Source organism: Parasteatoda tepidariorum, chromosome 3 (genome assembly GCF_982258835.1).
Source record: "Parasteatoda tepidariorum strain Cologne lab strain chromosome 3, Ptep-v5.0, whole genome shotgun sequence".
NCBI lineage: Eukaryota > Metazoa > Arthropoda > Arachnida > Araneae > Theridiidae > Parasteatoda > Parasteatoda tepidariorum.
In genome coordinates this window covers 55,743,315-55,757,421 of record NC_141757.1, presented here as the reverse complement: position 1 = coordinate 55,757,421, position 14,107 = coordinate 55,743,315, and the positions used below count along the sequence as shown (strand labels likewise).

The 14,107-nt window shown below is 29.6% G+C and overlaps 1 protein-coding gene across 6 annotated transcripts in view; it reads right to left on the bottom strand.

Annotated features, from left to right (window-relative positions):
- Positions 1-3,406: 3,406 nt before the first annotated feature.
- Positions 3,407-14,107, bottom strand: part of LOC107454917 (sialin) — a 71,631-nt gene continuing 60,930 nt past the window's right edge. The window contains exons 8-12 of one of the 6 annotated variants that reach the window (XM_087159351.1): positions 13,729-13,878; positions 12,270-12,402; positions 10,602-10,757; positions 6,943-7,028; positions 3,407-3,754 (exon numbers count right to left, since the gene is read on the bottom strand). In XM_087159351.1, the coding sequence (XP_087015477.1) occupies positions 3,500-3,754; positions 6,943-7,028; positions 10,602-10,757; positions 12,270-12,402; positions 13,729-13,878 (780 nt within the window). In that variant the 3' untranslated portion in view covers positions 3,407-3,499. Of the gene's footprint in view, positions 3,755-3,822; positions 5,382-6,942; positions 7,029-10,601; positions 10,758-12,269; positions 12,403-13,728; positions 13,879-14,107 lie in introns of those variants that run through there. The other 5 variants (XM_087159354.1, XM_087159355.1, XM_087159356.1 and 2 more) reach the window with 5 other exon arrangements.

Below are 14,107 nucleotides of genomic sequence, written 5' to 3'. Positions count from 1 at the left end.
GACATTAATTGTTATATTAAAAAAAGATTATTTTCACAGTTTCAAGTATTTATGCAGCTGTTAACATGGTAAACAATAGTTTTGAAAATATGTTGATTACAGTAGTCATAAAATTAAGAAACATTAGTTGAATGTTTCGATTAAACTTCATTTTAATACTAAAAAAATTATTTTTTCTATACCAACAGCATTAAAGTATGTAGTCTTAAGTTTAATTTGCCCAAAGAAAGAAGTTTATATGTGAAAAATTGTTCGAGTAATTACAAATTGACAAAAAAAAATTGGATTTCGGGTACATGAATGTCGGGTATCACCGCCCAATTTTATTTCGTCGATAAATGTATGGTTGCAAAGATTATTATTTTATTGCTTCAAATTTGAATGTTATATGCATTTTTAACAACAAATATTGTTGTTATTAAATGATAGAATTCACTAAAAGTATATAAATATGTAATAAATAAAATAATTTTGTGATGAAAATGATAAATGAGGTTTATCTATTGTCAATACATTGGTCATTTTCATTTACACCTGAAAAAACAGTCAAAAAACATAATTTTTATAACTGGGCGGGGCTCCCCGTCGCATTTTGAAAATAGCTGAAAAAACATGTTTTTTTTTAAATTTCTATTTTTTTAAGTTAAGCTATTCTTTTTTGGTTTACCTAAACCTATGAACGGTTACCTGTGGCAGTGGGACTTAGTTTCGCAGGTGCCCACCGGGTAACCTTAAATGAGCAACACTTTGGCATCTTCCGAGGTGAAGGACTAGAAGTTCAGTACCTGCCTATAGGAAAGATTCTTTTCATGTATATGTATCTTTTCGTACTTAAACCGTCTTTGTACGCCATTCATTTGTAAATAAACAATCCTTAGAACAATGGTGAATCACTTACGCTTACTTTACAATTTATAGCAAAAACATTTGGACATTAACTCTTAAATACTATGATGCATTATTTGCAAGTTGAAATAAATTCCTAGTGGCTCTTTTTTTTTAATTAAAATGATATTGAATAATGTATAGCTTTGGCCCACATTTCTATACTTGATCATGCAACTTGGGCGTGCTAAATCTTTTTGAAGCATATTAGAATCGAGTAATCTCCAAAACAATTTTCATGCCACGCATGTATCAATTGCTGCTTAAGCTTAATTGACACAAAGGGGAAACAGAAGGACCATCGCTTAAGACTGCATTAATGCTAGAAGAGCGCCTCCAAATTATAGTTCCCAAGCCGTCTCTAAAATCAACATGTATTTTACTGGCGTTTATATGTATAAGATTTATAATGTGTTACTTCGCACCTTCGTTAAAGGGCTTAGAATATGGATAATAGAAAACTCTTAAGCCACTCGAATGCTTCAACTACCGTTCATGAATATGCAGAGAGAGGCTTGTCGAAGAATGGAACAATCCTTTAGAACGTTCTGAAATGTTTGCTCACGGCATTTGAAAAGTTTATTGGAGAAGGATATAGAATCGAAGGATGGAATTCATCTGCATATCAAAGGGGCTCACGACTTGAAAACGGATCACGATCAAGCATTTTCATATGGAAATGTTGTGAGTGTTACACGCTGACATGCATAAATAAAATAAATAATTACATTATTTTTAATATTTACATAAAAAATAGCAATCTATTGTGAAGTTAAAACTAGAATGTGTCTAAATATGCATGTTTTTTTTAAATTTTAAATTTGAAAACAATGCTCGAATTTTTTTTTTAATGTATCATTACCAAATTCATCAACTTTTTGAGATTCCGAAAATTATTTTGGTCCCAAATATAATCTTACAACTCATAAACTTAAAATTATTCTAAAATATTATTTTTTTTTCAAATAAACCTTTGATACAATGTAAAAGATAGAACACTATGACTAAACTGTACAAAATTCGGGATCAAATTACGGTATCAAGTAACTTTGGGGGCATCATCCGTAAAATCTATTTTTACCACAAAATCAATTTTGATCGTAAAATATTATACCGTAATTTTTATAGTAATATTTATTCAGTGATTTTTCGGTAATTATTACTATAAAAATTACGGTATATCTGATTTTTTGCTTCGTAACATGTTCCGGTAAAAATGGATTTTACGGGAAAAGTACCGGCTCCCTGAGTGCTGGTGCTTTTTATCGCAATTTTTTTACAGTGTGAGCAGGGTTAACATTTGATTAACACACAATTTTTCCTTCGAAAAAATATAAAACTGTTTTTTTTGTTTATGCAGAGTTAGGGTATTCGATTAATAGAGGTACCATCTGACGATTGAATTAGTTTCGATACTTCCAGTCTAACTGTTCTCATCAATAATTCGTTACATTTTGATAGTGGTTAAGCTTAATTCTCACTTCAAAGCTTTTGTGACCCTCAAGTTGCAACTTTTTTCTTAACTTTATTTCTGACAAGGGTTCTAAAAATACTAAAATTGTATATAATTGAGCACCTTGTTATTTCGTATCTACAAGTTCTTGTTCGCAGTAAGTTAGTTTCAATTTGATAGGTTATCTGATACAAAAATATTCCTTTTTTTAATTTTCATTACTTTTTTGGATTGTTTTCATTATGCTTTCATTTTATGAAAGACCTTTGTCTTTATAATAATAAACCTCATTCTAATTTTTTTAAAGAAAATGTTTTGGGTTAAATTATCATGATTTACGTGTAATATTCAGTGTTTTGTGCATTGAGTATTTAGCTAATTGAAATTCCTGAAACTTAAAAAGTACCTACCTATCTGAATCTAAGGAAATATTACCTATCTGATCCAAATGTATCTGAATTTATCTAAAGAATATCTATCTGAATGAAAATTTTGAGATTTCACTATAGTGTTTAACTCCTCTAATAAACGAATATTGATTTCAGTCTTAAACAAATGAGTTTTTTTGTTTTTTGTAAATTGTAAATGTTTAATTTGATTTTTAAACAGAGTTCCAAAGCTCTTGCCGTTTTCGCTGCTTCAAAATTTAATTTTAATAAACATAGAAATCTGCTCAAGCCACAATTATTACATAAAAACACGCTTTTTTAGTGAAAGTATTACGTATTTATTGTTAAATTGTTTTTATCTGAATAAGGCTTTGAAAATAATAAGTATTTTAAGTGCCTAATTCAAATATTTGCTTTCAATCTTTTGTTGTAACTTCAGTTTGAAATATATATGTATTTGATGAATTTAAAAATAGTTAAATAGGAATGAAAAATCAGACCTTTTTTACTCTTAATATAGAGTTAATATAAGTTGATATATTTTAATATGTATTTCATAGATATTTTTGCATGATTTGAACTCTTTTCTTTTTAATCTTCTTTTCTTTCATCTTACATAATATGAATCCTTCATACATATAAATATCATCTTAAATAATATATTTTATAATATAAGAAGTATGTGATATGAGTCGTTATATTTAATATCCTGATTACATTATCCATCCAGAGACTCAAAAAGCTAATATTTTTTAGGCTCAACAATGAAAAATTAATATTCTACGACAACAGGTGGTTCGCGTTCCTTAGGGATATCTGCAAAGGAAGAAGTCCTCCATGGTCTGTCTTTATGCTGATTAGTACTGGATTCAGACGATTCTGAAGAGTCTTGATCAAGTTGATTCAGAAAAGATGGATCATTCCATTTCTGAGTCTCGGTCGCACCGAAGATTATATAAATAGCCAGAGACGCAATAGCAATGGCTGCAGAGATGTAAAACAAAATTCGCCAAGCTTCCATATAATGCTGTAGGATGAAAATGGAATTTTTTGTTTCAATTCCATTCTTCAAATTAAAGACATAATGCTCGTGTGCAGTATTTGTTTTCTTATTCATTTTTAAACTAATAAAATATTATGTATCAGCAAATTGAACAACTGATTTTACTGAAACATGGCATTTTACCTTTTGTGAAAATTAAAATAATCCTCAGCAGTAATAAATATGCATGAATAAACTTAGTTGCTACATAATTGAAGTCTTAGTTCCAAAATTATTAATAATTTCTTATATATTGGTTCATGTAATAAAATAAAACGTGTTTCCTATTCTGAGAATTTTAAATGCAAAAAGTATAACAACGGGTTTTGGAATATCGTTTTAAAAATTTTGCAATCAATATTTTAGTTCCTCTAGAACGCAAGTATCTCTAGCAATTCATATATTTACATATTTTTCAGTTTCTCTTTAAATGATTTTTTAAATTATCAGTCATTTCTGGGACAGCAGATAAATAATATCATAATAATAAAAATAGCGTTTATAATAATAGCATTTAATATTTTCAAAAAAGTAAATTTCAACACACTCACAAAATAGTTCTTAAAATTTGTGGAAAAAATAATTCGCTTTATAGTTTGATGAATTAATAATTTTGACAAACTAAGATTTTAGGCATAATGTGAGTATGTGCACATTAGCCTTAAAAATATGTTGTCAGTGTTGTGGCGATCCAACTGCAATGTGTTGATGTTTAAAAAGTAAAAGTTTTCAAATCGTTTCAATAGGAGGCTCACTCAATGATAATAAAAGGAAATTATTTAGAATTAATTAAAACTTTAGAAAAATCATACGAATCACATGGGATATTAAAAACAATTAAAATATTTTCTACTTTAATTCAAATTCTTTCTTGCTGATCAATAATACACATTTGGAGAGGGTAGTAGTCTAGCTGTTGAATTAATTGCAATTCTTAACAGCGGGTGTTGAAATAATTGAAATGATTGCAATTGCTTCTGCTTAATCTGACACCTATTACATTTTTCTCAAAACCTAATCCTAGGCACATGATTGTCAAATCAGTAAACCTTACGCAATTGCATTATATTAGACCATACTACATTTCAATAGACGTGGTAAAATTCTAGAAAAACTATGTACTTAAAGGTGCTATAATGTCACTGAGATCTTATTTATTTATTTAATTTCTCGTTTTGCTGTCACAGTTCTGTCACAGACTTAGTATCTTTATGGTTCAGTCACTCATATGTTAAAAAAAATACTCTTACGCTTGACAATATCTTTAATAATCCACATTCAGCTTCTTAAATTTAGATAGATAGTATTACATGATTTTAGCCTAAAAATATCCTGATAATTTTAGCGTTTTATTTTGATGGTGACTTCAGTTTAAGATCTATTCTTCCTTCAGGAGTTGCGCTGACTTCTACCGCCAGATCTCGATGATCTTCAGAATCTGTTATTCCGAGAAAATGCGGATCATCCCATTCTTGAACTGAACTAGATCCGAAAATTAAAAAGACCAGAAGAGCCACCAGGCTGAAGGCAGCCGTGATGTAAAACAGGATTTGCCATTCATCCATAGTTCGCTGTCAAATAGAAGTAAAATTGCCAAATACACATTTTTTTCCTACAAACAAATTTAGAGAACTCAACAAAATTTTTAAAGCTTTAGTGTCTGGTGTCCCAAAAATGACCGGTGGTTTTAAATATCATTTAAAGAAAAACGAAATTGAATACAATCGTTGAGGTTTTAATTTGACAATGAGTTCTATCCCACGTGGAGACGTGAAACTAATCCAGTTTCAAATCGCAAGGTACCAGTTTAGTTGGAAAGTAACGGTAGAAAAAGTGTAGTTGGTCACTAAATTTGAAAGCCTCTACCATCCACACTTGCTGATGGATATTTGAAGATAAAAGGAAAGATATGAGGAAATACGGTTTGCCTTCTGTTTGGTAAAAGAGATATTTCTTCTCAATAATTTTTACTCATATCACAACGTTTGCCAACAAGTAGGTCTTCTTACTGAAAAAAACTATAAATATTTAAAAAAAAAACATAATCACTTCCAATAACAACGTGCTAACTCAGATAAAAACTAATTCTCATGCTTTTGTCTCAAGAAAAAATCAACAGGTGGTCATGCAAATATTTCCTTTGATATTGGGTTGATACAATCGTAAAACAATGCAGAATTTTATTCACTATTTTCATCTGTCAAAATAAAGATAAATGTAACTAATTTGTAAATTTAGTCGGCAAAATTCTGATTTCCTAAGAAGCACACGGCAAGCTGTATTGTCCCTGGACATTTTTCTTTAAATAAGTTTTGACTTACCGGACGTTTTTGGGACACCATGAAAATGAATATAAATTTCAACAGTTAGGTTAGGTTATATATATATATATATATATATATATATATATATATATATATATATATATATATATATATATATATATATATATATATATATATATATATATATATATATATATATATATATATATATATATATATATATATATATATATATATATATATATATATATATATATATTTATATATATATATATATATATATATATATATATACAAAAAGGAAGAAAAAAAAACGAAGAAAAGTAAGAAAAATAAGAAAAATAATAAGCTTCATCTACTGCGCATAAGCTGCAAGTAAATAGAACTCATAAAATAAGTTCAAACTGTAGAGAAAACATGGAAAAATTAAAGAACAAAGAAAAAAGGGAAACATAACATAAAGAAGATAAAATAAAAAATTTAAAAAAAGTCCGGGTAATAAAAAATTACGAAAAAAGGAAGAGAAAGAATAGTAAAAATTAATAAAAATCCGGAAAATAAAAGATCTAATCTTTATCACCAGCTCACGCGATTATATCAGCAAAAAGGAGTGATATCTAATATTGTATCAATATAGCCAAAGCAAAATATAACAATACAATAGTGTGGGGAGCACTCAAAAAAATTTTCAACAAATATAATAGAACACATTAAGAATTTCTCACAATTTGTTTTATATATATATATATATATATATATATATAATCGCTCAAATCACCAGTTATTGTTTAGTGACAGTACTGATAATTAAAAATGTTTCCGGCCTTAAATGCTGATAAGCACCAATTCATACCCTTATTTATTTAAAATATATTAAATATTTCTTACTTTTTCTTTAGTTAAAAGACCCATCATAGTAGGTGGAATTATACCCGTTATAGCACCAAATGTGTTCATTATTACAGAAATTTTATCTGGAATATAAGAAGAATTGTTAAAAAACATATTTATTCTGTATAAACAAAATCGCCTATCGACTATCAATAGCATCATATACCAGACCTCTCAAACACGATCAAACATTTGAAAAAAAACTACAAGAAAATGAAGGGAGATACAAATGTATGTTTCGTTAAGGAACAGACTGTCTTTCTCGTCAAATTTTAAAATTACTTACTGAGTTTATCAACAGATGGAATTGCAAACTAAAAAACTCGTTTCTTTCCGCTGTATTTCAGACCATTCCAACATAAATATTTCTGACGGGTATCTATTACTTTTATCACACTATTGCCGAAAAATGTGGTAATTCCGAAAACATAATTTTGCAATTTTCTAACATTAGCAGTGCCATCTTTTAACGAAATTTTTCAACTAATTTTAAACTTTATGAGATAAAAATCTTGTTTCCAAAGTATAACGCAGTAAAATATGCGTTTCTATCTTCTCAATTTCTTTTCCAATTGCTTTTTCAAGTCGCCAGCCATTTTCACGGGCACTCAGTAGAATTGCAACATTAAACAAAGGAAAGAATTAAACTAATAGACTTGTAATGTTAGGTTTTCAGAAAAATGCCACGTACTCTAGATTTTTCACTAAACTTTACAACAAAAAAAAACGCAGAAAACCAACTTGTTTATTCAGTTTAGATGCTGTAATCCATATTATCTTCAGCGAAGGTTTTCAGTTTTCGCATGAAAAAAATGTTCACAGATAAAATCAACGAAAAACAAAAAGATTCCAGCAACTTTGTTACTTAGCTACATTCTCTCAGATAAATTTTAACTCCCATGTAATTTTGTTTTTTGAAGGAAGATTTTGTGTAGGATATTCAGCGAATGATCAAATGTAATTCAAAATTCTTTATTTCTCTTTCAATTCAAATTCTTTAATTCCCTGTTATAGGGTAAACCAACCAGTGAAGGAACATTTCATATATATTAATCAAAAATAAGAATTTGAAAGTTTTTCTTTAGATTGATTGGTAACAATAGCTTACTGCCAAACAATAAGAAATCATCTAGCAATGTTTTGGATTACCTGGTCAAATAGACTTTACCGGAAAAATTTTTGAATTTGTTATTATCTCTGCAACACCTTGTTTCTTTGAAAAAATTATAAGATGAGTGTTTGTATTTATATGTTTGAAGTGGAATTAAATGCATGTAATAGTTTTATTTTTCTCACCGTGAAAAAGAGAATTTAAAATATAGTTATTGAAGTTACGTTTTATTTTTTCAAGCATCATAACATAATAAGGTACTGAGATAAGGGGGTGTTTATTCACTGGATCACCAAACGATGAAAAACCAGTGAAGGAGCATGTGTTTTTAATTTTTATTTTCAATTATGGCTATAACTATAATAAAAAATATGATTTTATGTAATTTTGATTATATAGTTGCTATCAGAATTATTAATTGCAATTATGACTTTAATTTTCTTGTACCTTTAGTGATGTTCCGCATCAAAAGTATGTTAAAAATGCAAAAAACAACTTTTGACCAGTGAGGGAGCAGGCATGTTCCTTTACTGGGCATAGATTTCTCAGTGAATGAACAGTATGTTTTAATATGTTGACACTTTAATTTTCAATTCATAATTACAAAAAAAAAGTTTACATTTTCCAAGTATTTATATGTTATAATTTCAAGAATAGGCTTGTTTTCAAATATTTGTATGGCTTATAAATTCATAAAAAGCATTAAAAAATAACCAAAATTAAGTGTTCCTTTACTGGGTGTTCATTCTCTGGTAAGAGCTGTTCCTTCATTTGGTCTTCTTACTACCTGTTATTTGAGCCTCCAAAATTATACAACAATATTATGTAAGTTCTCTACAATTTTTTTACATAATTTGCAATTAGTAACAAATATGTTGACACTGACATTTAACTAAAGTTACGAATTTTGAAATTAATATGATTTTTTAAAAGGCAGGCGAAGCTTAAGTGTTCCTTCACTGGTTAGTTTACCCTAGTTCTCTCTTTCTCGGGAGATAACATATGGTCGCACTCTGCTATTTTATAACCGATGTAATATTTTATCGTAGCAACTGCAACGTGTAATTTTAAAATGTCTGCAAAGAACCTGGTCCAAAGATTATATGGTGAACACTCAGTGTTGAAATTATAATTTTATTAACATTTAGAATCCCACTGACGATTCTAATTTTTCAAAAATTTCTTTTGGCTCACTATCACCGTTTTTACTTTTTGCATTGAGGAAGAAGAGGAAAAAGGTATCAAGAATAGCGTGATTTTTCTGGATAAAATACCAAGCAGAAGTCGTTTTCTTACCACTCTTTCTTCTTTGACACTACAACCTAAAGCTGGCGTTGCAGTCTTATTCAGTGGTCACTATTATTGTATATCCAACGTCATAAACTTCCATTTTTCGACACCCAGCGCCCAGAGTTCTTTTTTAGCATTGTAAACCCATCTAACGAAGGGCTTGACACTAACCTCTGTTCTTGACATCTGAGGACTTGCTAAGAATATCAGAATTTTTTCTGGGTTGAGGCGCTAACAATTTTTACATAATGACATTTTCTAATCAAAGTAAAATATCGTATCCTCCAATGTTTATTCCTGTTTATTGTTAATAAATTTTACTAATTGCGCTAGCACGGAATTAACCGATGTGTTTATGAAAGCAAATGAGTGATATTCATGGCGAGACATTAAGTGCTCTAAGATTTAAAGAAATTGTATTTCATTTTATAACTGGCATTGATCTGCCGATTCAATTCTGACTTTGAGGCAATTGATGATAAACTCCATAAGCCTTCTAATTTTGAAGTCAGCCTCGAAAGCAAGGGAACTATTGGATCAATCGTAGAGACAAACTAGCCTTCGTGAAAGACTTTATGATGGAGCTAACAAACATTTGCTTTACATGGTGATTTGGACAAACCTCCCATGGTTAGTCCGACGCCAAAGGGTTCTAACCCATGATCCATCTACCGCTGAGAATATTTTACAGTAGCACTATGGTCAGTGCGAACTGGAACCAGAATAAGTACCAACCAGCCGACCCAGGTATTTGAACCTGACTGACTTCATTGGGAGGTGAATGCTCTATATCCCCTGACAAACCGCGACTTGAAATCGAAAATATCTTTTAGATTTCTGTGATACGAATTTCTATTTTTTCTTATTTCTGTGATGATTGCCTGTCTACTTGCACAGAACGTAATTGGAAATTTTGCGACAAAAGCAATTTGACATAAGAAGCACATCTTTCCAGCTCAAGCAATTAAAACTGTATGAATTTTCTCTAAATAATTTATTTTTACTATGCTTAAGAGAGCTAAAGCTTTCTTGCATATCTATTCATTGCTGTTTTACATTTACATTAATACAAAAATATTTTGATTTTGCGCAAAACGTTTTAGATCAGAAAAAAAAGCTATAGGTTTTGATATAACAATAGGTTCTGAGTGTTCTTATTGAAAACATCACAAAGGAATTGGAGGTTTAAAAAATTTTCTAATTTTTGAAACTCATAAGTATTTGATATTTCGAAGTAAATTATTCATATACTAACCTGCATATCGAGGAGACAATGCCATAGGTACATGAGAAGCAGAACCGATGATTATTCCGTAGAAAGCCATAGCCATAACGAGGCAGGAAATAGCAATAACTCGATCACAGCCAGAGAAAGGGAGACCCAAAAAGAACGCCGCAAAGCCAATTAGACCTAAGAAGAGAAATAAATATATAGGGTAAAGAAAACCAGGTTTATAAGGGTAACCGACACTGTTCGTAAGCGTAAAAAGACACAATTGCACTCTCGGAAACATCGTTTCATCATTGAGCATCAGTATAGTAAAAGTTTTAAGCAAATTTAATGAGATGTTTATCTTTAAATTGCACCATAGTATCGTGTAATGAAGTTCAAGAAGTGAATGGATGTAAAATTTAACACTCTGTACATAATTAAACCGATTTCGATATTTTGATCGATTTCTTTAAAATAGTGCATTTTGTCACTTCTAGAGATATGGTATAATACACAAAATGAGAAAGACACAAAAAGAGATCATACTTCTGTTCCATTTCATAAGACCATATTCAACTGATAGTGGCCACACCCCGTACTTTGAGTGTCAAAAATCCAAATCCATAGTTAAACAAAAGGCTGGTTTGCTTATAGAGAGTATGCTTTTGAATGGCAAGAAATTATCACATTTTAGAACTTCTTGAGTATTTCAGGTAAGCTCGTCCTACTTAGTACATGATTCATGGTATATTTTTTTTTGGCTCATTGTTTATTAAAGCATTAAAATTAAATTAAGAGTACATGTCAAGAGAAAGTGGTTTCTGTCACCAAAAAGAAAAAGAAAAAAATATTTAAAATATTTCTCTTAAATTGCAAGTGTTGTTATTCTCTTATTCTCTTTTAAATTGCAACGAATCTCGATTAAAAAAATTGGAAAAAAGCAACACACTTGAAATTCTTATCAATAAATGCCAATAAAAAAAAGCAATAAATCTTAATTTTTCATACTTCGCGTTATTTTTCCTCTTACACCAAATCTTGTCAGATAAATATTAAATATGCACTATTAGAATTTCCGTTCTAAAATTATGGTAAAATAACCGGCAGCATTCTGTCCCTCCAATTAACCATAAAGGTTACGGTAGAACTATTTTTAACCTTTACGGTTTTGAAGCCATTTACAACTAGCATGGTTTCAAAACCATAAAAAATAAATTTAACCGGAGTTTAAGACTAAGATTTTCGTTAGGTAATTGGTAGTAGAGTTAAGGCGTGGTTTATCAAATAGAAAAATTATGGGATCTTCGCTTAGACATGAACCCTCGTTCTGCCGATCAAGAGATCCCTCTATTATAAATTAGCCTTCTCGGCTGTAATATGTACCCAGCAGTAAAGAAGCAAGTGACTTCATTAGGAGAGAATAGTTGGTGCAATAAAATTCTGGTTGTTTAACCGTATTAGGTACAAACAGTTAATGAACTGTTTTGCTCACAGTTAGAATACCATCTTATTTAAGGTTTTTTAAAAAATTTTTTTGAATATGCGAAATAACAATTAAGTCCATTGTTATTTAACCATTTTTTCCGAGAAATTTTCAACAGAGTACTCCGCTTAAGCATATAAGATGCGTTAGGTTAAAGTGAAATGTACGACGTGCATTTGGTGAACATCAAACGGTTTTAAAACCAAAAAAAAAATGTTTATTCTTACCAACGACAATCGACCACTTATGAACAATTGCAGATCTTATTCTTGCCACTCTTTTTAGTCTGTCATTAAGCACACAGGAATAAATAAAGAATATCAATTCAAATACGTAAGGCAAAGAAGACCAGGCTCCAACCTAAAAATAACGAAAGTAAAAATATAATTATTATAATTTTTTTTAAAAATATTGTTAAATATTTATAGTGCAAACTTTTGCAATTGTTTAAATATAGATGTCGCAGATTTGGATAAAATATAATTGATTACAAACAGTAATTGTAAATAATCGTGATAAATAGCAATCATAAAGTTAATTAATATAGTAGTCATAATTGCAATTATTATTAATTTCGATAACAACTATAATCATAATTACATAAAATCATAATTCTTATTATAGTTATAGCCATAATTGCAAACAATTAAAACTCAAGAACACGAGATAAATTACTAGTCATTTCAAAAAATTTGAAATTTTTATTAAACTTTAAGGAATAAGAATAACTTATTTTAATTTTAGTTACATTTTATTGAAATTCTATTTGCCTATCCTTCAGTTTTTTATAAAATACTGTGTTCGGTTGAAATAACTGCTTCCTGACAGAAATCTTGTAGGAGCAAAGTTTTTTTTTTTTTTGGATTTTTTTTGCTTCGCATAATTTTTGCTGAAAACACCATAAAATACCTAAATACTACAGAGGGACCTAAAAAGTTGATCAACCTTTAGGAATAGCAAACTTTATTAGCAACCTTTAGAAATCGTATATATAAAGAAAAATAACTTTAAAAATACTAAAATTTATTTTAATTAGTTTATTTTTAATATTTTCCCTTCTCAAACAAATTACTCTGTTTTTTTGTCAATTTTTAAGTGTTTAAAACTTTCTTTTTACTTTTACAAAGGAGCCATATTTTGAGCCCTGCTCTCAAAAATTCTCCTGGTAGACAATTTGCGATATAAAGACGACCATTGCCACTGCATCTTCCTCGCAGGCGCGTTCAGTTAGAATTGTTAAAATCTACAATTTTCTCTTGCACAGAGAGAACTCACTCTGAGTCGCCTTGCTTTCAGGTGAGTGAAGAAAGAATTAAAATTAATACGTAGATTATTTTATTAGTCCCATAATAAGCATCTTCCTTATGCTCATTCACGCTTCTAGTATCAAACTGTAATTTTAAACGCCCACTACCCTTTCACTCATTACATCTACACCTTTACAACTATTCTGCCATTCGATGTTCTGTTATAATCTTTAATAAATTAGTTTTTCAACCTAATTTTTTTTTAACATTTGAGATCCTAATCTCCATTTTGTACAATATTCTTATTTGCAAATTATGACTTGCCACTGAAAAAGAAAGTGATTCACATGTTGTGTTACAGTTTGCGTACTTGCAGATCTGGTAACAAAAACCTTTTCATTATTTTACGACCAAAAGCGTCATACAAAATTAAACTTACCATTTCAATGTCAAATTTCAGGACTGTACTCAAAAATGTTGGGACGAGTGTCGTGTAAATGCTAAGAACCCAATACGAAGAAAATCCAAGAATAAAGTAAGCCCACACATGTATCGATTTCAGAATGTACTTCCAAGGTACGACTGTTTTCTGAAAATATAAAATTACAACAAAATGGGTAGACATTATTTTGATAGGCATTATTTATGCAAGGTTCATTAGCATAGCAATGAATCAGAAAAGCTTTTTATTGATTCCTTTCACAGTTTGCAAAGTTTTCAAAGTTTTCGGATTTAGCCCCAGAACCTGTATCACACACACTTTATCCGAAAATAATTTTAATTACAGCATTGAAAATCACTCTTTTTAAGGTAGTTTT